Source organism: Mustela nivalis, assembly GCF_964662115.1.
Source record: "Mustela nivalis genome assembly, chromosome: 18".
In the NCBI taxonomy this organism is placed as follows: Eukaryota; Metazoa; Chordata; class Mammalia; order Carnivora; family Mustelidae; genus Mustela; species Mustela nivalis.
In genome coordinates, this window is record NC_139037.1 from 32,172,646 (window position 1) to 32,199,451 (window position 26,806).

At 40.2% G+C, this 26,806-nt stretch overlaps 1 protein-coding gene across 4 annotated transcripts in view; it reads left to right on the forward strand.

Moving 5' to 3' along the window:
- Positions 1-2,452: 2,452 nt before the first annotated feature.
- The window catches only part of BRD7 (bromodomain containing 7), a 35,118-nt gene continuing 10,764 nt past the window's right edge, over positions 2,453-26,806 (forward strand). For all 4 annotated transcript variants that reach the window (XM_082711292.1, XM_082711294.1, XM_082711293.1 and 1 more), the window contains exons 1-6: positions 2,453-2,796; positions 3,261-3,469; positions 16,773-16,902; positions 17,241-17,298; positions 20,300-20,444; positions 23,542-23,652. In XM_082711292.1, coding sequence (XP_082567418.1) covers positions 2,748-2,796; positions 3,261-3,469; positions 16,773-16,902; positions 17,241-17,298; positions 20,300-20,444; positions 23,542-23,652 — 702 coding nt within the window. In that variant the 5' untranslated portion in view covers positions 2,453-2,747. The remainder of the gene's footprint in view (positions 2,797-3,260; positions 3,470-16,772; positions 16,903-17,240; positions 17,299-20,299; positions 20,445-23,541; positions 23,653-26,806) is intronic.

A 26,806-nucleotide genomic window follows, 5' to 3' on the forward strand; every position in this document is an offset into this window, starting at 1 on the left:
ACTCCACCTCGCCGATGCCCAAGAGGCCTGTTACAGAAAGGTAACAGACACAAACTTCTAGCCTTCATGAAAAAGCAGCTCCCTTTATTCAAGGAACCTTATCTTCCCTGGCTAACCTTGAGGGTCTGATGGGGCCTGACTGTCACAAACTCTAACTCCTCTTGGCCCTGGGGGCAGACTTGGTACCCAAGTTGAATCAATCTCCCATTCCCCAGCCCATGAAATATGTGACCCAACCCAAGGCAATCAGAGCCCTTCTCTGGCATTTCTTCCTTGGGGAAACTGACAGAGAATAGACTATTGACCCAGTTAATCTGGAAACAGCTACTGGTAACCATGTTTTCAGCCATGGGAGGTGGGGGAGAAATGGAGCCTAATGTACACAGAGACAAAACAAAGAGAGACAAAGAGATACCAGATAGCATCAGATCCCTGGTTCCCATCTTCAAGCTTTACTTGGAATCTTTTTAGTTTTCCTGAAATAATTCAAACTGACCTGAACTACAAATCTCCCATTTTACCATTGGAATTCAAACTAAAGCTACAAATCTTTCTAGGAGATATGATCCAGAGGTCCAAATTCTTACTAAAGTGTAAATGACTAAGATCCTTTATTGAGAGAAGGCTGTGATTATGGGTTTAGTTTAAAAATACACAGGGCATTATAAGGTTAAAAGTAGAGACAGTCAAGACATCTTGCCCATATTCATATGAAAAAGAGCTAGTGTTTCAAATTCAGAAGACCTGAATGTGAGTCTAGGCTCTACCACCAACTGGCAACCTACCTCATTTCTCTGGGCATCCATTTCTCATCTTCAAAATGGGAAAAAGCATGTTTCTGTGCTTCCTATGTTATGAAATTGTCATGTGGAAAAATATCAACATTATATTGCTTCTTTGCAGCCAACATCCCTGCATGTGTTATAATAAGTACATCTTAATACTATATTTGGCTAGATACAATATATTTGGCCAATGAGCAGAAATGTGAATAACAGCTCTCCAGCAGGGCTCAGCACCTGAGGGTAAGAGTGAGTGAGAAAGGCTTAGAACAACATCAAGGAGTAGATGCGCATCTAAGAGCAATGCTCTTGGTGTGGAATCTTAGTTGGTATAGCTCTAATAGATACATTTTCATCATTTTTTTCAAGTTATTTTCAAACTTGTATTTCAATCGTTTTCATTTAGAAAAAAAATTAACATTGGGGCCCTGGGCACTCAGTCAGTTAAGAACTTATTCTTGATTTCAGCTCAGATCATGATCTCAGGGTCCTGAGGGGGAGTCCCATGTTGGGCTCCACACTAAACATGGAGCCTGTTTAAGATTCTCTGTCTTCCTCTCTCTTCACCGCCCCCCCCCCCCCGCTCCTGCTCTCTCTAAATAAATAGATAAATAAATAAAAGCTTTTAGGAGCGCCTGGGTGGCTCAGTAGGTTAAAGCCTCTGCCTTCAGCTCAGGTTATGATCCCAGGGTCCTGGGATCAAGCTCCGCATTGGGCTCTCTGCTCAGCGGGGAGCCTGCTTCCCTTCCTCTTTCTCTGCTTGCCTCTCTGCCTACTTGTGATCTCTATCTGTAAAATAAATAAATAAAATCTTTTAAAAAGTTAAATAAATAAAAGCTTTTAATAAGTTAACATGTACATGAAAAAATTTTCAAACAATAGGGAGAAGCATAAAACTAAAACTAAAACAGTCCACTTTCACTCTACCAGAACCTTTTCATCCAGACGTCAATGTTTATTTCCATATATGAGTTTTACCAAAAAACACTCGGTTTCACATTTTTTATGTTGTTTTAGTTAGTTTAGTTACAGTTTTAGTTACAGACCCAGCACATAAGGGTTTTTGTTTTATTTTGTTCTTAAGATTAGAATCCTTCTAGTTACCCATGTGCTGGATTTGTGGGATCCGGCATCTAGTACAAGGTTCAATAAATATTGTCAAAGGGAAGACAGAAACAAGGGGGACAGGGGTAGAAGTGTGGAGTCGGGGAAGAGGGAAGGATGATAGAAAAAGAAGAGTGGTAGGAAGAGGGAGGGAAGGGAGAAAGAGAGAGAAAGAGAGAGAAGGGAGGAAAGAGGCAGGGAGGAAAGAGAAAGGAACAGAGAGGACGGGAGGGAGAGATGGAAAGACTGGCGGACAGACAGAAACAGAGTTAGAGAGAGGATGGGAGAGACAGAGAGAGACAATGAGACAGAGACAGAGAGAGGAAGGGAAGGAGAGACGGAGACGGACAATTAGATCGACAGAGACATTAAAAAGGAGAGAAGGAGGGAGGGAAGAAAGAGAGGAAGGGAGGAAGAGAAGGTAGAAGAGGGAAAGAAAGGTGAGGAAGGAAGAGAGAGGAGAGGAGAGAGGCAGGAGATTCTGAGCAGTGAACCCCGCCCCCAGCCCGGTCTCCGCCCCCCAATTCGGACTCCGCCCCCGACCCGTGGGTTGCAGAGCTACCTCCAGCCGCCAGGGGCCGCCACGGGCAGCCGGCCGCACCCAGCGCGCGCGGCGGGCCCTCTCTCCCGCCTCCGCGCCGGCCGCTCGCAGCCCCGCCGCCGCTCTCGGGCTACGGCCGGGTCTCGCGCGCCGTCTTCTCGTGAGGGGCCTCGCGCCGCCCGGCGCACGCCGTCCCCCTGCCTCGCGGCGCGGGGTCTCGCGGGCCCCGCTCCCGCCCTCCGCTTGCCTGGCCCGGACCGGAAGCGGCGCCGCACGGCCTGGGCCTGGCGCGGGGGGCGGGCACCGGGGCCCGGTCGGATATGGGCAAGAAGCACAAGAAGCACAAGTCGGACAAACACCTCTATGAGGGTGAGGAGTGGGCTGCGGTGCGGGAGCGGCGGGCCCGCGGCTGCCCCGGGCTTGGGAGCGGTGGGGGAGGGAGGAGGATCCCTCGCTCCTTCGAGACCACTCTCGAGCTCCGGAGGCGGGCCGGGGGGCCGCACCTCCCACGGGCAGGCCGGGACCCGCGAAGGGGGCGCGGCCCGCGGGAGGCCGCGCAGACCCCAGGCGGGGGGCCGCATTCGAACCCCAGACCCCTGGTCCCCGGCGGGGCTCTTGCCGGGAGGTGTGAGACGGCGCCCAGAGGCCCGCAGCGTTCGGGACACCCTCGGGGCAAGTGTCCGTCAGTCAACAGGTGCTTCGCGGGGCGCCCACTGCGTGCCCACAGCCGCCGCGGCGGTGGCGCCCCTTCTCCCTCCGCCCACGCTGCCTCTGCATTCAGGACGCTGCCCCGCGCGTCCGCTGGTAATCCAGGCTCTCTCCTTTTGTTTAAGAGTATGTAGAGAAGCCCTTGAAGCTGGTCCTCAAAGTGGGAGGGAACGAGGTCACCGAGCTCTCCACGGGCAGCTCAGGGCACGACTCAAGCCTCTTCGAAGACAAAAATGATCATGATAAACACAAGGACAGAAAGCGGAAAAAGCGAAAGAAAGGAGAGAAGCAGCTTCCAGGGGAAGAAAAGGGGAGAAAACGGAGACGAGTAAAGGTAAATGTCGTTGCATGGCTTCCGTGTTGCTGGGGGTACCCCTTTTCAAGAGTTCCCGCCGCCCGCTGGCTGCCTTACTTCTCTTTGTGTCTAACGAGACGCTAAAACGCCTGTAAAATCTGCCTTGTTTGGAGGCGGGGCAGGGCAGCACAGAAACACGAAGCCCCTGTGAGTTTCAGCAACTCTCGATTTAATTATACTTAGTTACTCTCACAGCCGGTCAGCGAGCAGCTAAGTCCTGAACTTCAGGAGCAGTGTCAGAGAATTTTCTCCACCCAGGGAAGGTAAAAGTTATGCTCAGAAAAGCCTCAGTGTTGGAACTTTGTCAAAAATCATCAAGTCAGGGGCCCCTGGGTGGCTCAGTGGGTTAAAGCCTCTGCTTTGGGCTCAGGTCATGATCCCGGAGTCCTGGGATCGAGCCGTGGAGCCCTACATGGATGGATCTCTGGCTCTCTGCTCAGCGGGACCCTGCTTCCCTTCCTCTCTGGCTGCCTGCCTCTCTGCCTACTTGTGATATGTTTGTCAAATAAATAAAATCTTTTTTAAAAAAAATTCAGTTCAGAAGTGAACGGGATCTTTTGGGGTTCATATTTTGTTCTGAAGTAAATTCTATAATGCCAGATATATAATGAGCAGTTTTGATCTTAAAGCTGGAGTCTGTTGAAGAGAAAATACGATTAGAGACCTATAAGGGATATGACACACCAGTGATAAAAATAAGCATTTTCTTAACCATTTGCAGTTAATAGGAAAAAGGAGGGGGGAGTAGGTGCTGTTGGTTCATAAGCGGGGCAAAATAATAATAATTAACTTTCATGGATGATCATACACATATCTGGAATTGTCCTAGACTTCTGCACTTCCCAGATTTAACCTGTTCCTGAGTGACTTACTAAATCCATTACTAGGTCTTGAGAATAGATTTCCATAAATTAGCTTTGTAATTTTTCTTGTTTATATGTACCAGCAATGTTCTATTCCATGTGATTAAACACATGGGAAGTCACTAAATCTTAGAGACTCTTTAGAATTTCGTAAATCTGTTATTTTTTGGCCTCAATTTTTAGTTGCCTTGGCTAGGCTGTGTCAGTGTATAGAACTATCTAATGTTTTCTTCCATATGCTATATGCATATGATTTAAGAAATTCAAGCAATATAGAAATGAATAAAAGGAGGGCAATAAATTTTCCTTACCTTAGTCCCTCACATAGTCTCTCTCTCTTTTTTTTTTTAATTATTTTTTGTTATTTGTAAAGTTGTTCTTGAACATATTTTTAAAAAATTAAGAATACTTCAAGGCTTTTAACACAAAAGCAGTCTCCTACCCCAGCCTAGAGTTTTACTTCCCAAACTTTTCAGAGTTTTTTGGGATATCTGTCTTCTTTTTTAAATGTAGGTTTATGGTATTTCCTGATTTATCGGTTTACATCTTTTACAGATCTGTTATAGAAAATGAGAATTTAAATTAGCGTTCTAATACCGCTTCCTGTCCCCAGTTTCTCTTCCTCTGTTCTCCCAGTGTAGGTACACCATAGTTGTTGGTTAAATCAGTATTCACTGTTTAATTATTGTTCACTTATGGCACGAAAAATAAATACAGATCTGGTCTTGGTCCCTCGTTAATTACTTCATTGGTTTGGTTATCATGTACCAATTCTTCCCAAACTTTTTTGTTTAAGATTTTATTTATTTATTTGACAGAGAGAGAGGGATCACAAGTAGGCAGAGAGGCAGGCAGAGAGGGCAGGGGGAGCAGGCTCCCTGCTGAGTAGAGAGCCCAGTGCGCCTGGATCCCAGGACCCTGAGATCATGATCTGAGCCAAAGGCAGAGGCTTAACCCACTGAGCCACGCAGGCACCCCTCTTCCCAAACTCTTGACAGATTTATAAAACCCATCTGATTTCTGTTTTTCACATGGCCAAACAGTTGCCCTCCTCTTGAAACATCCATCTTGTAGCCCTCTGTGACCTCCTGCTCTAGTCTGGATTATTTGTTCTCTAGGCCTTCTGGGACCTTCCTTTGCCTCTTTCCTGGATCCCATGTTATATTTACTCCCTTTTTCTGGTGGAATCTTAATTCTATGAACTTCTAAGAAAGCATTCATAGGAGGTAGGTTTTTCTAAGACCTTATGTGATTGAACATCTTTAGTCTACCCTAATATAGTCTGCTCCTATAGCTTGATAGTTCCGCTCAGCGTGGAATTCCAGAGTAAAAGTTCTGTCTCCTAGAATTTTGAAAGCATCTTCTTCTCTCCTTGTCCTTGTTTTGTTTTTTAAGATTTTATTTATTTATTTGACAGAGATCACAAGTAGGCAGAGAGAGGGGGGGAAACAGGGCTCGATCCCAGCACCCTGGGTTCATGATCTGAGCCGAAGGGAGAGGCTGTAACCCACTGAGCTACTCACGTTCCCCTCATTATCCTTGTTTAATAGCACCCTGTTCTTGTTTTTCCCTGAGGATACTAATTGATGGATTTGTTGCCTTTTTTTTTTCCTGTTTTCTTTTGCTCCCTGCTTTGTCTCTTATTTCCCCTCGAGTTCTTCAGTTTATTTTCTTGGTCTCCTCTTTTTACATTAACCTCATCTCTTATCTGTTACCTGTTGAACCTTCCTGGTCTGTCTCTATCTCCATGTGCCACACAACAGCCTGATGAAATACTCTGTGTCTAAACAGTTTGTCAGCTGGAGAGTCACTAAACAGAGACCCGATCATTTTGGTGGATCCCCCAGGTGTCTGTTCTCCAGAGAAAAATCCCTCCTGAAACAAGGTTATTACCTGACTGCTGGTATTTCAGGGGCCAACCAGGGAAGGAAACTGAAGGTCCTCCCAGCCGCTGCTTGTTTTCAGTCCAGCATCTCTCCCCACTCCTGACTGGCATCCGGTCTGGAGATTTTCTGGTTCCTGGTGGCTCCAGGTTTGAGCTTTTCCAGGTTGCTGGGATTTGAACTCTTCTCCTAGGTGGCCACTTCTGCACGGAGGTGGTAGCTTGCTATCTGTGATCTGCTCACTCCTCCACTTGCCTCTCATCTCCCAGGTGTGTGGGCGACTTTGATCCCCTGTAGTCTCTTCTCTACTTTGTTCATCTCATTGAACTGGGAGGTGAGGTCATCCCTTTTAACCACTTCCAATTTTAGTCCTGGCACCATAACACCAGCTGATATGCTTGTGTTCTTTCTTTCTTTTATCACTAACCTCATTCTTTTTATTAACTACATAGTATTTGGTTATATTGATGTACCTTATTTTATTTTATATTATGTCTAAATGCTATAAATAAAGCTGCAGTGAGTCTCATGGACACAAATCTCTATTTAATTTTATAAGGATATCTTCAGGGTAAGTTCCTGGAATTCTCTCCATCTGTTCTAGCCACTCTGGTCTTTCTTGACTGTAGCTCTAAATGTCATTAGCCTTCATTATATTTTGATTCTGTTGTAAATTAAAATGCTTTTGCATCCATAGTCTTACTTGGACTGAACACCCTGCAGAATAGGACAGGTAGATTAGTTTCCATTTTATAAAAGGTAAAATTGAAACTCAAAGAAGTGCAGTGAATTTATGCTAGGTTCCATTTCCCCAGGATTCAGGGCCAGGGACCAGGGGACATTATCTGAGATGTCATTGGTTCTGTAGAGGCTGTTTGGGTTATCTGTTTTTTTGCAGGCCAGACTGGGGATGGGGAGATGTGTTCTTTTGATAGTGTTGTCTAGGTAGGGAGGCTTCAGAAGGACACTTCTCTCTGAGCTATGTTCTGGATCTCCAGGGAGTTCTAGGAACAGCAGTTGTCTCCGGTCTCTTCTTGGAGAGAATCAGCTGTATGACACCCATGGGCCTCGGAGCGGCTAGGGGATGTGTGGTTCTGAGGGAGGAGTGATGTTTCTGTCAGTACCACGCAGCAGGAGGAAGAATGCAGGGAAAAGATAAAGCATGCCCTTTCCCTTTTCTGAAAGGCATATGTAACTTCTGCTTATATTTCATCACACACAACTTACTTAACCACATGGCCATCCTAGCTGCTAGGGAGGCTGGGAAGTGTCTTCTAGTTGGGGAAGGGGATGGAGGATCTGTTACTTTTGGAAGATTTGGGGAGGCACACACATAAAACGTAAAGCGCTATAATTTTTCAGAAGTGTTTGAGTTAAGCGATACTCTTCTCTTGAGTATGGAAGGCCCTGGTTTTATTAGTTTAAAATGCCCAGATACATTAGTATCTGTATTTCTCTATGTAGAGTGGTAACATTTAATACCAACCAGAGCATTACGAGTACTATATGTGTGTGGGTGTGTATACTTTCGTTTTAATCAGGTCATCATTTAAACACCACCCCTATGAAAGTGTGTTATGTTCTTTTTTTCCCCTGAGCGTTTGAATGCTGAGTGATTGCAAAGGAATTTGTGTGCTGGCATAATTCTTACTATCTATAACATGACCCTTTCCTAAAGGTCCAGCTTTACATTTTCAAGTTATTTATTTCCACATCATATAACAAAATAACAGCTGATGAAAAATGCTCACATCATTTGGCCTAGTAATATAGGCACAAAAGGGCAGTGAAGTAAAACTGAGCGGCAGTAAGTAAAATTCTGTGTTGGCCGTGATTTTTAAAAACTACAAAAGTGTTTACAAAACCATTTTAAGTGAAATAACAACCATTCACACATAACATACATACCTGATTACTAAAAAAAACTGTATGAATACTGTACACAGAACACATACATATTACAGGCTGGGCCCTGCGTTTACTGTGTAATATATGTTATCTCCCCTTACTCTTGACCATAATCTATGAAGCTGGCATTACCATCTCTTCTTTTAAAATGGTGGTAAAATACAGTTAGAATAGGCTTTACCATCTTAACTATCTTTAAGCGTTCTGTTCAGTACTGTTGAGTATACTTACATTGTTACACATCCAATTTCCAGAACTTTTTTATACCTATTCAACAACTCTCCATATCCCCCACCCTCCACCATTCTGCTTTCTCTATGAGTGTGACTACTCTGGGTGTCTCATAGAAGTGGAATCACACAGTATTTGTCTTTTTGTGACTGGCTCGTTTTACTTCGTATACTCTCCTGGAGGTTCATCCATGTTGTGGCAGGTGTTAGAATTTCCCTCCTTTTTAAGGCTGAATGATACTGGGTTGTATGAATATACCATGTTTTGTTTATCCGTTCATCATCAGTAGACACCTGGTTTGCTTCTACCTCTTGGCTATGATAAATATTGCTGCTGTTAACATGGTCATATAAGTATCTCTCCAGGAATCTGTTCTTTCAGATACATATCCAAAAGTAAAAGATCATACCGTCCGTCTGCTCTTTCACAGGTGAGAAGACTAAGGCTCAGAGAAGTTAGTAAGTTGCTCATAGTCACACAGTGCCAGAACAAGAACTCAAATCCTGCACTCAGGAGGTCATTAACATGAAAAGAGTTGTTAGAGTGGACAACGCCCTCCACTCCCTTTGTAGGAGTGGGAGGTTAAAATTTGTGTCCTAACAGAGGCAGAGAGTTCTAGCTCCAAGAGGCTCTGGAGAGGTACTGGGGCTGGTTGGGGAGAATCACAGAAGACTTTGCTCAGGTGGCCGCGTTTGAGCTGGTCTTTAGAAGTTAGAACATCGTGATGTTACACTGCATGGTTCAGGCAACATGGGATCAACTATACTCTGAGCTATATTTGTAACATAGGTTCTTTTCATCTTGTACAATTAAATGTGAAGGATCCTGTGTGTACGGCCATAAGTATGGCCCTTTATTGGCTACTGTAGAGATTTTCAAAGGTAATCTGACGACCCAGTTTTCACCTGCGCACTGATTTTAGAAGCAATGCCTGAAGAGAACGCCACGGCGCTGCAGAGAGAAGCGGAGGTTAGGATGCTGCATACCAGCGAGGGCTGAGAACGGTAGCAGGGAGCTGGGCCAGTATGAGGGTGTATATAAGGGATTGAAAGGAGTTTTCTTTTTAAGCACAGAATAAAGGAAGGGGGGTAAGGGATGAGACCTGAACCGCGGGTGAGGTGTCAGAGGAAGAAGTTTGAACTTGAATATGTTGACCCTAAGCGGTCAGAGACTTTCTGAGTGGAAGAATGATAAAAGTTGAGTGCCTTAGTAATGTTAATCTGTTAGCAGCTTCTAGCAGCTATTGAAGAGCAGAGGCTGGGTGTAAGGAGAACTACCTAGAAGGTTTTCTAATGAAAGAGCTCAGATGAGAGCTCTGAATTCCTTTATTGAAAGTCAGACCCGTGTTCCTGAAAAACATAATCGTAACCCAAATTCTGTCTTAACAGTTTTGCAAGTCAGCTTCAGGTTTCAATGCCAAAGATGTTAGACTAGTCCCTTTGCTAGAGATCTTGGCAGGATAAAATGAGAGATTTTTAAAAAATTTTAAATCATGGGACGCCTGGGTGGCTCAGTTGGTTAAGCAGCTGCCTTCGGCTCAGGTCATGATCCCAGCGTCCTGGGATCGAGTCCCACATTGGGCTCCTTGCTCCGCGGGGAGCCTGCTTCTCCCTCTGACTCTGCCTTCCACTCTGTCTGCCTGTGCTCGCTCTCACTCGCTCGCTCTCTGACAAATAAATAAATAAAATCTTTAAAAAAAAAAAATTTAACTCATAAGCATTAACATATAGAGAATATTTATAAAGCTGAGGTTAAAACTTTTAATGAGAATTTGAAGCCATCATATAATAAATTCCAATAAGCACCTATTTTATTAAAGCACTAAACTAGATTCCAAGGGGGATACGTACTGAAAACCAACATTTGAGTGTTTATTGTATGCCATCATGTTTACTGTCTTCTTAAAAATAACAGATGTGGGATAGGCCCTATTAGTATCTCATTGTATTACTGAGCTGGGGCATAGAGGATGAGATAGCTCGAAAACCGGAGAGAAGAAATGAATGTAATTAAACAGAATGAAAATTCGGTCAAAACAATTCGTTGATTTGGGGGCGCCTGGGTGGCTCAGTGGGTTAAGCTGCTGCCTTCGGCTCAGGTCATGATCTCAGGGTCCTGGGATCGAGTCCCACATGGGGCTTTCTGCTCAGCAGGGAGCCTGCTTCCCGCTCTCTCTCTCTCTCTCTGCCAGTCTCTCTACCTACCTGTGATCTCCGTCAAATAAATAAATAAAATCTTTAAAAAAAAAAATTCTCTCTCTCCTTTAAAAAAAAAAAAAAACAATTCGTTGATTTGTTTGGTGTGACATCTGCCACACCCAGGATCTCATGGCAGAAAATCCTCCCACTCTGGTTTCCTCCTGAAGCTATCCTCTTTTTGTTGTGTTTGTGTTTAACCTTTTTTCTTTTTCTTTTTTTTTTTTTTTTTTTTTGTAATCTCTGCACCCAGCATGGAGCTTGAACTCACAACCCTGAGGTCAGGAATCACATGCTCTACCAAATGAGCCAGCCAGGTGCCCCTAAAGTTTATTTATGGGTTTTTTTGTGTGTGTGTGGTAATCTCTGTACCAATGTGGGGCTTGAAGCCATGATCCTGAGATCAAGAGTCACACTTCCAAATGAGCCAGCTGTGCCACTACAGAAGGAAGGACTCTAAAAGCATAAGAGTAGTGTTGCTTCTCTGATGGCAAGGCTATTTATTCATTTATTTATTCAGAGGACATTTACTGGAAAGACGTGTGCCAGACTTTGTACTAGATTCAAATGAGGAAGATTAATAAGATACAGTTCCTGCCATATAGGAGGAGCTCAGAGTTGGACTGGGAAAGCAACTGGGATAGATAAACTTCATGGCCTGGTGTAAATTCTAGCAGAGGTATAAATAAAGTGTTCTGGGAGTCCTGAGGAAAGTGTTTCTCATTTTGTCTTGGGAAGCTGGGGGAAGACAAAGGAGACCTAACTACTAAATTGTGCAGCAGATGCTCTTTTCAATCTGTTGATGCTCTTTTGCTGGAATGAGGCATCACTGCAAAGTAGTAAGACTGATTTTTCAATTACATTCTAAAATCACCTGTTACAGGGAAGTTCTGGAATTATTTTGCACACTGGACGCATTATTTGAATATAATTAGAGATCTCTATCTATATCTAGATCTCCAAAAGTAGTCAACCTGGAGGACAGTCGTTAAAACTAAGGACTTCAGCTGTTAATTTGCATATTTCACTTTCTCTTTTCATGCTGTTTCCTGTAATTCTGCAAGTATTATGTGTTAGGCATTGTTGAGCTTGGGGGTACAGAGCTGAAAATAACAGGGGACCTTACCCACGAGGAACTCCAGCGACAGAGACAGACAGATGTGTTTGTAACATAGTACAGTGAGTGTTGGAATCATATATGAATAGAGATTTGCTTCAAAAGTGTCATTCACAAAGGAATAACTTGCTGTTGAGTTGTGAATAAATTAGAGTCTGAAATTAAGTCCAGTGTGTTTGTAGTTAACAGAAAGCCATGGTTCGTCTACTGCCTGGACCTTCTTGCACAGAGGATACTTCCTCTGTCTGGAATGCTCTTTCCAGCCCCCACTCCCCTGCCGGCTGGCTAAATTCTGTCCTTCAGATCTCAGCTCAGATGTTACTTCCTTATAGAAGCCTTCCCACACTTGTCCAGTCTAAATTAGATTCACCCAACAGTTACTCTCCCCATGAAATCTGTTTGGGTTTTTTTAATGAGTTGTTTAATGTGTGTCTCTGTTGTTAATGTTCTCGGCTGCCTAAGGGCAGGGCTGTGTGTGTTTTATCCACCAGTGTGTATCCACACAGTAGAACCTCATTTATTTGCTGAATACATGAATGAATGAGTGAACACTGTGAGTGAGTACTTCACTGGAATTCCACATACACTGTCTTATTTCATCCTCGAAACAATCTTCTGAGGTACTATTGTGTGTGTGTGTGTGTGTGTGTATATATATATATATATATATATATATATATTTTTTTTTTTTTTTTTTTTACGATTTCATTTATTTAAGAGAAAGAGGGAGCACAAGCCAGGGGAGGGGCAGAGGGAGAAGCCAACTTTGCACAGTGCAGGGAGCCAGAAGCAAGGCTAGGCTCAATCCTAGGACCCTGAGCTTATAACCTGAGCCAAAGGCAGACCACGTAATCGATGGAGCCACTCAGGTGCCCCTTTTGTGTATGTTAGAGATAAGAAAATTAGTCCCCCCAAATTACATAGTCTATCTACAATCTGATAGCTAATAAGTGGCAAACCCATTTATAAACTGTAACTAAACCCTCTTCCTTGGCTACCTGAGTTAAATGGCTCTAGTATTTTTGTTTCATTCTGTACATGTAACTGGCAGAATGCACTAACTATTGAGCATAACTGTGTTAACGTTTGGTTTTACATCTCTGTAACCTTTAGTAAGGGACATTCGCAGGAAGATTCTATACTATATTCTGAATCATGAAGAAAATAAGAAGGTTGAAATCAGAATTTTAAGTGGAGAGGGAATTGTAGAGCTCAAAGCGTCTTGTAAATGAAACAGAGTGAGTGAGTGGGGTAACCTGTTCAAGATCCCATTCTGGTAAACTAGATGCCAGGTCTCCTAATTCCCAATCTGCCAGTAACACATTACAGTATCTCCATTCAGTTTAGGGTAGTTTCCCATATAGGTTTTTATATGCTCTTTCTCTTTTGGACCCTAGCCCAGAAGACTATATTCTCTTGTCATTGAAAATAAGGTGGTTACTGTAGATCATGCTGACAAGATAAAGTTATCAGGTAGTACCTTCCTTTGGTACTTTTTTCAACTTTTCTCTTACTTGACCTCATTTCACCATCTCACTGAAATTCTAGGATAAATAAAATCAGCAGTTAAATCTCTATCTTATGGATGATGAAGAGGCCTCATGATAAAAGGAGTTGCCTAAGAAAGTCACAGAGTGTGTTAAGGATGAAGCCAGGGCTAGAACTTGAGCCCATAGACCATCAGCAATCATGGCCGGTGCCACCTGGTTTTATAAATAGAGTTTTATTGGAACACAGCCACACTCATTCATTATGTATTGTCTGTGGCTGCTTTCACGCCAACGGCAAAGGTTAGTAGTTGTGACAGACCTTATGGACCACAAAACTAAATTATATACTATCTGACCATTTACCAGAAAAGTTTGCCAACCCCTGCTCTAGATTCCTATCACTATGGTCCTAGTTCTTTCCACCTAGGAGAGTGCTTTGCCTTCCTGTCCTCACTCCACAATTTACGTTTACTAGGAAGGAATCTGAATCTCTAGGGGGTCACTAGGAAGGAATCTGAATCTCTAGGGGGTCTTTTTCCATTGAACAGGTGGAAACCTTCCAGCCTACAAAAGATTCATGCCAGGTTTTCTGGGCAAAAGATACAAACTTTCCAACGTCAAGATTTGCTCCTCCAGAGTCTGTCACAAAGCCATAAAAAACAGACACCAGTCAGCTTGATAGTAACTGAGGTCAAGGGCATGATGAGTGCAGTTTATAGCATTTTCCTCTGGAGCTTTTTTTTTTTTTTTTTAAGATTTTATTTATTTATCTGACAGAGAGAGATCACAAGTAGGCAGAGAGGCAGGCAGAGAGAGAGGGGGAAGCAGGCTCCCTGCTGAGCAGAGAGCCCGATGCGGGACTCGATCCCAGGACCCTGAGATCACGACCCGAGCCGAAGGCAACGGCCTAACCCACTGAACCACCCAGGCGCCCCTCCTCTGGAGCTTTTAAGACAGTTATACATTCTGTATTAGATGCTTTGGACCCTTAGAAGGGAAGCCCTGTGTCCGTGATACTCAGTGTGATTTTTATAGCAGCAACACCCTAATGGCCTGAAAATGTGTTGGTAATACTCATAGGCTCTACCTTAGACCTACTGGATGGGCATTTCTGGAGACAGGGCCAAGATATTAAGGTTTCAGCAAACTCTTTAGGTGATTCTGATGTGCACTGAAGCTTGAAAACCTAACTGTAACTCAGAATTTACACTTCTAGCAATTTCCCAGCTGATGGTGCTGGTCATGGAGCACACTTTGAGAACCACTGCCCTAGATACTAGGACAAAAATGAGGACATAAGCCAAGAAAGTAGTTTTGGAGTTGATAAGATCCTGTGGAGAATCTTGATTCTCAGAGGCATAAAATGACATTTTTGGACAATTTTACTAGAAATTTAATTTTAAAAAAATGATAAAACTGCTACCTGGATACCAGCCACCCAGCTTTAGCAGATTTCAGCATTGTACCTTTTGCTTGATGTTTTTGGTTTTGGGGTTTTGGTTTTTGTTTTAAGAAATTAGAGTATAAAAATAATGAATACTGTTTTTCTGAAAATAAATAAATTAATTTAAAAAAAAAGAAATTAGAGTATAGATCCAGTTGAAGCCTTTTGTGTATTCTAGAATCTCATTCCTCTCTCCCTTGCACTAGAGTGAACCATTTTCATGAGTTTCATGTGCATCGCTTGCATACTTGTTTTTGTAATTTTACTACTTCTACATAGATCTGTGAATAATATACATATATGTGTTTTCAAACTACAAAACTAGTAACACTTATTCTCAACTTTTGTCTCTAGAAATTATATATATATTTTTTTTTTAAGATTTTATTCATTCATTTGACAGAGAGAGAGAGATCACAAGTAGGCAGAGAGGCAGGCAGAGAGAGGGGGAAGCAGGCTCACTGCTGAACAGAGAGCCTGATGCGGGACTCGATCCCAGGATCCTGAGATCATGACCTGGGCCAAAGGCAGATGCTTAACCCACTGAGCCACCCAGGCGCCCCTAGAAATTATATTTCTTAACATACATTTTGATACAGTGTAACTTTAGCCTATTAATTTTGCCTGCTGTCTAAATATTCATAATATATTAATCCATTTTCCTTTTGGTAGATACTGGATTGTTCATAATTTTTTACTATTTCAGAGTGTGGCAGTAAGTATTCTTATACCTATCCTTCATGTATACTGTGTGAAAGGAAGTTTCTTTAGGGTATATGCCCAAGAATAGAATAGCTGAGTAGTAGGGGAAAGGCGTCATCAGCTTTACTAGACATTGTTCATTGTTCTAGTGATTATACCTATTTACTCACCCATCTATAAGGTAGGAGAGCCCAATTTCTCTACATTTTCATCAAGATTTGACATTTTCAGGCATTTTAATTTTTGTCAATCAGAGATATGAAATACATTCTATTTTTTAATATTATAATTCCCAGAGTTCTCGGGAGCTTGAGCTTGTTTTCATACTTTTTAATTTCAGGTTTCTTGTGGGAATTACCTGTGATATCCTTTACCCATTTTCTACCCATTTTCCTTTTTACCTGAATTTTACCTGAATAAATGCTCTTTGTAATTTTTGCTAATACTTTATATGAGATTTTTGTGTTAGAAGTACTTTATCTCAGTTAATAGCTAGTGTTTTGGCTTTGCTTCTGGGTAAGAAAATCTTTCCCTACTCTTGGGTCATGAAGATTCCTTATATTTATCTGAAGTTTTAAAGCTTTGCTTTGTACATTTAAGTCCTTAGTCTACTTGAAATTTCCTTTTGTGTATGACATGAAGGAGAGATTTGATTTTATTTTCTTTTTCATGTAGATATCCAGTTATCCCAGCACTACCCTTTTGTTACTGATTTTTGATGCCACCCCTGATATAATAAGACTTTTCTATGTGCACAAGTCTGTTTCTGGACTCTGTATGTTAGTCTGTTTGTCTGTCAGATCACATTGTCTTAATTATTATCACTTTATACAAATACTATCTGATATGACACATCTTACTGTGATTTTTTTTTTCAAAATTGTGTAGATTATTCCTGATGACTCACTCTTAAGATAAATTCTATGATTGGCTTGTCAAATTTCATGAAAAATTCTGTCTTAGATTTTCACTGACATTACATTTTACTTATAGATGACTTGGGAGAGAATTGATTATCTTTCAGTTCATGAACATGGTATATCTCCTTTATTCTGGTTTTCTACACTGAATTTTCAATAATGTTTAATAATTTTTCCCAAAGGGGATTGGGCATCTTTTATTAGATTTATTGCTGGGTATGTTATCTTTTGTGTATAGTAATTATTTTTCTAATTGGTTATTTCTGGTATATAGAAGCACTATCTCCCACCCCCGCCCTTGCCCTTGAACTGTGATTCTCTCCTTTTCCAGTAGATGGCAGTAAAATACATTAAGATTTCATTCTTAAGACTCTTTTCTGAGGGATTTTTTTTTTTTTTTTTTTTTTTTTTTTTTTGCTTTTGGGTTTTGTTGTTTGTTTTTTTGTTTTTTTCAATGAAATGAGTATTATTTGTTTTTATGGTATTAATTCTGAAGTAACTCTAAATTATTTCCCTTTGTTTAATTTAGGAGGATAAAAAGAAGCGAGATCGGGACCGCATGGAGAATGATGCAGAAAAAGACCTCCAGTGCCAGGCCCCTGTAAGATTAGACTTGCCTCCTGAGAAGCCTCTTGCAAGCTCCTTAGCCAAACAAGAAGGTTGGAATAACTCTGAATTAACTTCTGTGAATGAGGAGGTGGAAATTATTTTAAGGGTTGTAGCCAGGGAAAGTGGGTTTTTAGTTTTTAAGTTAAATTTTTAAAGCTGTTTAATTGAATTTTTTGAAGTGTTCTTTTTTCTGTCACTGCATATGAGCTTTAAATTAGCTTCAATTTTGAGTTGAAATTTTCATAGTTCAGTATATTTGTAAGAGAAATGGAATTGCTGTGTGAGATAGTTAATGATGGATATGAGGTACCTCAGAGAAAATAAGCTAAACAATACTCTCTAGAATCTTCCTTTTGAAAATACTCTTTCCCTTTCTTCTTTGCTTTAGAAGTAGAACAGACACCCCTTCAAGAAGCTTTGAATCAACTGATGAGACAATTACAGAGGTAAATGTTTTTTCCAACATTTTTATAACTTGGAAATTAAAATGGGAAATATAGGATCCAAACCACTTCTCTATTTTTTATTATTTAAAGCCACATTTTGTGGCCTCAATCCAAATGTACTTGATTTTAAAGTGGATGATAAATATTTTGCCTGGCAGTAGAAAGTACTTTAAGAAGCTGACTTTAAAATGTTCTCCTTTGGTTTGTTTTAACTGGCAACTTGAAGAGTGTTACATAATACTCTTAATGGCAAATTTCTCTTTTAAGTAACTTCTGATGTTGAAACTTTAAACCAGGAATAAACAATACAGATATTTTCACTTCGCTAATAGATGAAAATACCTTCTATATATTTGTTCAGTGCTTATAGTGCTGTGAATATTCAGTAATTATTAAGTCTGGAAGAAGAAACAAACTAAAGAGAATTTGTGACCCTTTCTTACATGCAAAATTTTGCTCTAAAAATTACAGTATCTAGATTAAACCAATGTTAAGTTCATAAAAGGGGGAAAAAACTCCATCTTCATTAAAATACATATTTTTGATACCTGTCTCTACTCAGAATTTGAATTTTAAGTTCAAAGACCTATTATTTGCAGAGGATTCATGGGTGGAGGGCATGCATTCTCTTAGTGAACTTTGTTCTCACTGGGTTGTCCTCTGTCAACCCCAGAACACATTACACATCATTTTGTAAGTTAAAGCCTCTTGTGCTCTCGGTATTCACCACCTCTCCAGCTTTGAAATTAAGACGAGAAGGTAGTGGCCTCTCTCCCTTTTTGGTGTTAACAGGATAAATGAGAAAATTACATCTCCAGTCTTTACACTTAAGTAAGTCATTCATTACTTGTCCCCACATTTGAACAGGTAAACAGTAGGTATTCTGACTTTACTAGACTGTATGATTTTGAAGTGTTTTGGCTCCCTTTGAAGTTTTATGTTTTTAACATAAGACCAGGATGTAGCTTAATGCTGTCAACTTAAAAGAAATCCTCTTAACAGGGTCTCTCTTAGGGGTGCCTGGGTGGCTCAGTTGGTTAAGCGTCTACCTTCACCTCAGGTCATGATAATCATGTCCTGGGGTTGAGTCCCACATTGGGCTCCCTGCTCAGTGGGAGCCTGCTTCCCCCTCTGCCTCTCCCCATTGGTGACATCTCTCTCTCTCTCTCAAATAAATAAATAAAATCTTTAAAGCAAAGGTCTCTCTTAGGACAAGGATATTGACATTTCTCCAAACATTTTGGGAATTAGAACTCAGAGCCACATTTTTTGAATGCTCATTAGTGATTCCTCATCCTTCGGCTCAGCCCAAATGCTGGCAAATGGTGTAGTTGGTTAGGGTTATGTTAAAATGTGTGATTCAAGGGTGGGTATAGATAATTTGCTCTGAAGAAGTCCTCCAGAGATGATCAGTGTTGTTATGCATAGTAACTACTGTAGACAGACTGGGTATTTTTGCTTATTCTTTATTTTTTAGTCTCACCGCCTAGGCATCCTGCTAAGGAAAAACAAACAGCTGAGTTTAGATTCCAGCTCTATCTTCTATCAGATTTATGACCTAGAACAAAAAAATTGACCTCTGAGCCCCAGTTCCCTCATCTCTAAGTGAGGCTGCCACCACCTTGATGGTTTTTGTAAGGATTTGATAAAAAAATACATCAGGCACCTTCCACTGGGCCTGCATATGGTAAATACATTCTGAAAGTTGCTCTTATTACTACTTTTTAAACCATTTTTATTGTTATGATTATGTAGAGTAAGAAAACTTTGCTTTGCCAAATTTCCAGAAGAGAAAATCAATCTAATGACCTAATCATACACGGTGGTCTTCAACCCTGTCAGTACTAGGATTACCAAGCCCAGATACTGCAGTACCAGTACTCAGTACCAGTGCCTGGACAGACCCTCCTTCCCGGGAGATTCTGATGTAGTGGGTCTAGGGTGAGCCACCCCCCAAACCTGGATTTTTTTTTTAAAGCTCCTCTCTTGATTCTCATGCACAGCCAGAATTGAGAGCCTACAATAGAAAGCACTGGTTCTTAAGTTTGGGGGTCATATGAGGACCTTTTTAATGGCAGTTTTTTGAGTACTCCCCTACACACACAAAAGTCAGAGCCACTGATTAAGAAAATACAGATACTCAAAAAAAAAAAAAAAGAAAATACAGATACTCATGTGAATTGTGTGGCCCACCAGGAGTCCACAGCTTACAGTTATAAATCAGTATGGAAGATTGTAGGTGTGCCTTTATAGTTATTCTTTCCATCTTTTCCCCTATGGTTGAAAAAAATACATAGTGCTTATCTCCCAAAAACCTTGACATTGGTCAGTTAGTCTTAGATCTTTTGTTTCATTTTTCCCTATGTAGGAGGTGCTACAGATTTATTAGCATGCATATTTTAAAAGATTCTTTGTCTTAAGGGTACAGCTAGTATGTAAAACATCTTAACCTTGTTATTATGAGTCTTTAAAACCATTCCTTCAGGGGCACCTGGTGGCTCAGTTAGGCATCTGCCTTAGGCTCAGGTGATCATCTCTGGGTCCTAGGATTAAGCCCCCACGTAGGGTTCCCTACTCAGTGGGGAGCCTGCTTCTCCCTCTCCACTCTCCCTACTGTGCTCACTCTCCCTCTCTGTCAAATTTTAAAATGTCTTTTAAAAAATAAAATCATTCCATGGGGCACCTGGGTGGCTCAGTGGGTTAAGCCTCTGCCTTTGGCTCGGGCCATGGTCTCAGGGTCCTGGGATTGAGCCCCACATCGGGATCTCTGCTCATCAGGGAAACTGTTCCTCCTCTCTCTCTGACTGCCTCTCTGCCGACTTGTAATCTCTGTCAAGTAAATTAAAAAAATAAAATAAAATCATTCCTTCAATTTGCAGTGAAGAGCATGTTAGCATAGTACAGATTCTTTCTGCACTGAAATGTTTCCCCTGACTTTTGTGCCCAGACCAGTAGGTTTGTTTGCAGTAGAAATAAAACTACCTTTTTCGTATCTTCACAGGAAAGACCCAAGTGCTTTCTTTTCATTTCCTGTGACTGATTTTATTGCTCCCGGCTACTCCATGATCATTAAGCACCCAATGGATTTTAGTACCATGAAAGAAAAGATTAAGAACAATGATTACCAGTCCATAGAAGAACTAAAGGTAACCATAGTTACTTATGTTGTGATTAGAAAACCTACCAGAGTAACTTAACTATTCAGTTGAGAGTCAAACTCTTGGATACTGTATATATACGGTCTTGGTAGAAGTCTGCATATCTGGTAATAGGAGGCTTTCTCATTGACTTCTTATTTTGCAGAGAATTAAATTTATTTTAATATCCAAAATGTTTGTATTTTTCTATCTCAGAAAACATTTTTGAGCTTGGTGATAGAAAACCAGACAAACTAAGCCGTCTGCTGTCTTTTTATTATTTGGGGGCATTTTAGAAAATTTTTGAATTTCATATATTCTACAATATATATTCTCAAACTTTAAAATGAAAAAATGTCAAATTTTCCATTTCAGACCAATATGGGTAAAATTGATACTTAAATGAAAGTTGTGACAAAGTAGTTTCCTTTTCTGTTTCTAGACAGCTAAAGTGTAGCATGCCTCTCAAACAGAGGAGAAGTTGGCTTGTCCAGAAATAGTAAACAAAAGTTTAATTACACTTCTCTTTGATGAAAGTCAGTTGCTTCCCAAATTCAATTTGGCTATATTTGTTGAGCATATTTTCTTCAAAAGAGAGGAAGGGAATTTTTTAAAAAGTGAAGAACACGTAAGGGATGAGAGGGTGATGTGTGTGCCTGATGTTATAGTGCAAGTTTTTCCATCTTTAAGTAGCTGCGGTGTATGTTGATTTCAACAGCATACTTTTCATTTTGACCTTCAAAGAAAAATTTTCTCTGTATCAAACCGCCCAAACTTAACTGGTTTAGATAATACCTATTTTACCTTTATTTTTTCGAAATGAACTTTGTAGTATTCATCTGACCTAAGTACTAGATTCTAAATGGTTAGATTATCTTTTTACCTTTTTTTAATCCACATATCAATCAGTTGAGATTTATGAATAAAACTAGTATTTAATTCTATCTTTCCTATCCATTCGAATGCAATAACATTCCACTTACTCTGGAAACCTGAGTTACATTCTCTTGTATTCACAGAAAAGGAAGCTTTCCAAACTTCTCATCTGGTGAAAGTTAGGCTAGAAGGGTTTATTTCAGCATATTTCTGACCTTCTTACTGCTTAGTGGAAAAAAAATTTCACAGGGTTGGGTTTTTTTTTTTCTTTCAGTAAATAGTTTTCCTCTGATCTTTTTTTTACGATGACAGGAGAAAGGAGAAATGTGCACCTACGTGTTTTTGCACAAATGATTATTAAGATTTGTTGTAACTGAAACAAACTAATACTCTCACTTTTCGGAGTTTTCTGCATTACTGCATTTTTTGGAGGGGGGGAAATCAATAGCCTGATGTAATATTAATTATTTAATTCAGCTCATTAAGCTGTTCAGTTTTTTTTAATTACCTGAAAAGTATGCACAAAGGTTATTTAACTTTTTGAATGACCAAGTGCCATTTCCCCAGAGCCCAATAAAGCCTAGCACATGACAATTAGGATTTGTGGAATCTACACATTTCCTTAACAGATGAGATCAGTGGAATAATCCAGTACTCTCTTGCTGGTTAGAGGCCCAGTGGTCCCTTTTATAAGTAGTAATTATCTGATGTCCTTCCTCAATTGCCTCCCATTTCCCAAAATATATATTTAGTAATTCTGAATGGAATGGAAGCCTTTCAGAAAACCAATAGCCGGGGTCCTTAACCTGGGGTCGTCTGGATGGAAGCCACAGATGGGCCTTTAAGGGGGAACCAGCTAAAATTACATGGAAAATTTTGTGTTCAATTTGGTGTGTATATATATTATGCTTGAGGAGTGGATGAATGGCTTTCATCACATTCTGGAAGATGCAGGACCTAGCAAATTCTTATTAACTACAGATTTGGCCAGGGACAAGGATCCACAGCTACTTCCATCTACTTTAATACCAGACTTCTTGTGATCCTTGGGTCTGTCTTCTCATATGCTTTCAGATAATACCAAGTCTACCTGTTTTGTTCTATTTAAGTGTCCTAAGCTGTCATCACTAGTTATTAAATAGTGGGGTTTGAATATTTGTTTTGGATATGGAGGAAGAGTTTGTTTAGGGGGAATTTTTTGTTGTTGGGTTTTTACCATTTTAACTCTGACCTTGGCATAATCACTGCCACATTTATACAGTGTAAAAAATTACTTAACCATGAAACTATGCAGTGGCATTGAGCTCTCCAGCACATGTAGGTACTTTGAAATTTAACCCAAAAGTACAGTTTTGATAATTTGGCTACTCCGATTACATGTTCCAACTCTTTGAGATTGTATGGTTTATTTCACATTGGCATGATTTTGCAGCATTCAGTAAATTATGTTTAGCTTATGATAGCTAACACTTAAAATTAGTGTAAATATTTTAACATTTTTGCTCAGTTAATTCAAATTTCCTTAAAAATATTGTGATAATTTAGCCCTGTCACAGTTTTCATCAAAATTTGAAATTACCTAATTCATAAATGGAAATTTAAGATGTTTGTTTTAAAACCAGGAGTAATATTTTTTAATTACATGAACTCAGTTAAGATTATTCTAGGGGCGGGTGGGTGGCTCAGTCTGTTAACACTGGTCCAACTCTTGATTTGGGCTTAGGTCATGGTCTCAGGGTCATGAGATCAAGCCCCACGTCAGACTCTGTGCTGGGTAAGGAGCCTGCTTAGGATTCTCTCTCCTCCCTTTGTCCATTCCCCCATCTCCCTCCCCCACCACCTACTCTGGATCACGTTTTCTCTCTCTCAAAAAAAAATTTTTTTTTTAATTATTCTATTAAATAGAAGTATTTTCTTCCAATTCTTTTTGTGTGTGTTAAGGTTATAGTGAAGAAATCCATTAAATTTCATTGTAGGATCTAAACATTTATGTAGTTCATTTAAAAAGTCAAGAATTTGGAAAGGAATTTAAATTAACTTAGTATTTGTTAGTTTTAAAACTTACTAAATTGCTTTAATGTAGTTTAATAAACAGTGAAAAGAAAGGACGGGGTTTTTTGTTGGTTGTATCTGCCTTAATTTTTCAAGGACCTGTATGATTTCAAACAGGGACAAGAAGGTGCTTTGTTTTGTTTTAAATGCATTTTTCTCCTTAATATTCTCTCTGCAGGATAACTTCAAACTAATGTGTACTAATGCTATGATTTACAACAAACCTGAGACCATTTATTATAAAGCTGCAAAGAAGCTGTTGCACTCAGGGATGAAAATTCTTAGCCAGGTAAAGGAAGTTCTTTGTCATAAATAGTAACTGTTATAAAATCTGTATGCCTTTGTTTTTTGGTTAGAGCGATAGAGATCCAGTACAATATTAGTTTTATAGGCAGATTATATTAAAGGAGGAAATATTCAATGAAGAAAGTTTTCATACAGAGAAAATTGAAGCAGGAAATTCTCATTTGGAATTGATACAAATAAATATTGGCATTCACTACTAATATTTATTGAGAGGCTGTTGAATCGGTTAGTAATCAGATTTATATTTGCTGTGAAAGAAACGTCACCTGGAATTCCAGGATAAGATTGATTAGATGAATTATGAGGACTTTTAGAGGGGAAAACTCTCTACTTCCCTTTAAAGGATGGAATTTGATGTTGAAGCGTAGGAACTCCTCCCACTACAAAGAGAATTCCAATGAGCAGTAACCTGCTTGTTGCCACCTCCCTACAAGAGCACTCTCCCTGGAAGGACCAGAGCTGGTACCATAGCAAGGCGGCAGAGGTGGGAGGGACACTTCATCATCAAGCTTCATGAGACAGCATAAACACGATAGTTTATTCAAAAGAGAGGTTAGTGGCAGGAAAGAATAGGTGCCATCTCAGAACAACCACTGATGAAAGGCATGGTTGGGAGGGGGATTGAGGGCCTCGCTGTGCACCTGCTGGGAGAAAAGGAGAGCTCACAAAATAAGTCGTGTCTTTTGAGGTCTTACTCATGGCTCTGAGTAGGATGGGAAATGAACTGAGATGATCCTGGAGCCTTACCGCAGAAGGAAGTTGGAGTTCTAGTTTTAGCTCTTGCTCTTAGTTGTGGACCTCGGGCAAGACATGAACCACACTGGGCCTTGGTGTTCTCACGTGTGTAGAAGAAGGTTTAAAGTGCAGTCTCCCAAGATAATTGCGAGCATTAGGATGCCAGCTCTCAGAGCTAGGGTAGGCAGGAGACTACAAGAAAGGAGAGCAAGAGAGGAAAGGGATTTTGCGAAGAAGAGACGAGTGGGGGTATAAGTCAAGAAGCATGAGGAAGAAATCAGAATGAAGAGCTTGGGCCCAGACTCAGATGAGTTAGAGGAGAGTAGGAATGAGTCATGTGTAGATGCACACAGTTTCCCACTTGTTACAGTGACCATCTGTATCACAGTTTTACATTTGAAGAATTGTCTTGGTGTGCAGATGTCTGAGTATGGGCTTGGCTCTCAATGATTCTCAGATTCATTTAACTGGGAAGGAAAAACATTTGCATTGGTGATGATTCTCGTACTCCTAATATTCAGGCGGCATCAGGTCCTGCCCTTTCCTACAGACTTAAGAAACTGTAATGTAAACCAGTTACCCGTCTTTGGCAAAAATCTACAAAGGGGACTATAAAATGTTGATCCCACTCCTTGCAGGAAGACTTAATCCAGCCCCAAGCCATATTCCAGGTTTAAAAATCTGCAAATGCTTGTTATTACATTTGAAATGAAAGTGCATCCTGCAGATGTAGTCTTTAGTCACTCCAAAATGTGCACATTAAATTTTTGGGAGAAGTTGAAGTTGCAGTATCCCAAGTAAATTCATCAACTTTGATTTACCATTATATTCTTTTCTTCACATAATATAGTTAATATAACATGCAAAAGATTCCAGTATCTCTTGAATTTTATTGGGGGTGGGATGGCTGGAAGCACAGAAAATAAACTTTCTTCTCCACTTTCCCTTTTCTCTCTCTGTTGTCTTCCTTTTTTTTCAGATCTCTTCCTGTTGAGGAGCCCTACCCATCCTGTGTTATAGCTTCCTGTTGACTGTTCTCTCCACCCTAAATGGGAGGGATCCTTACAACAGTGATTTTTAAATGTTTAAATTTAGATCTTCTGAGTTAACTCTTCTAATAGCGGTACTCCCAAGGGAGGCCAGCACACCCTTCCCATGAATGGTGTCTTTTTAAAAGATCACTGGTTTTGAATGTTCAGTGTAAAGATTATAGAGCAGTCATTTATCATTTTTTTCATATACACACAAGTAGCGACTATTAGTAGACATTTTTATGAAGAGTGGACATAGTCGAATAACTTTTTTGCTCGCCAAGATAAATACTAGAATGCTGCATTATACTACAAAGAATAATGCAGACTACTCTTTGTAGCACAGTAGCTTTAGAATCAAAGTTCAAGTCCTGGCTGTGCACTGGAGATGCTGAGTGACCTTGCTTGGCCTCAGTAGTCCTTACCTCGTGGAGCCAGGCAGCCTTGCAGGATGCATGTATAAGCACGCGAGTGTTAGCTGTGGCAGAGTCAGTCCTTTCAGTCATTTGATGTTGTAAAATTGAGGAAAATAAATAGTATGCTGATTCAAAGACAATCTTCATTATTTAAAAAAAAAAAAAAAAAGACTTTCAAAGTAAAATCAAACTCCGCTTTTTCCAGTGATTTATATTGAAATTTAGAAGATTTCTCTAATTCTCTTAATTTTGTGTGTGTTATATTTTTTTTAAATTCCAAACTGTTCTTAATGTAGGTTCTACTTTATAAAATTCTAAAGTGGAAATAAAAAGATAACTGAGAACTTCGTGACCTAAGCCCATTCATTTAACACCATTTATTGGGTACTAGCAGTGTACCAGTCTCTGATTTAGGTCCTCGAGATAGAGCTGGGTGAGGAATTACCTGAGTGACATGCACAAGGGAAAACACAAAAAGTTCCAGAGATAATCATACTCACTAAAATTTTAAATATTATTTAAAATAAGACATGTTTTTAAAAATCAAATTGGCACATTCTTTTAAATACTATTCAGTTTGATAAGGATTCAGAGAGACTTTAAAACATTGATATATGCATTGATAAAACTTCTCTGGAGAGTAATTTGGCAGTAAATATCAAAACCTGATGACCTACTGTTTTCACTTCTAGGATTTTTTTTTTAATATAGTTAACATCCAGTATCACTTTTGGGAATTCATCCTAAAGAGATATTCTTGGAGAGATTTATTTACAGTGATGTTTATGAGAACTATTTTTAATAGTGGGAACTTGGAAATAATTTAAATGTCCAATAGTGGAATGTTAATTAGACCATGGTACACAGGATTAAATACGATACACTTGTTAAAAAGTCTTTAAAGAGTATTTACTGATGTGGAAGGAAAATTATTATAATTCATTAATGAAAAAAA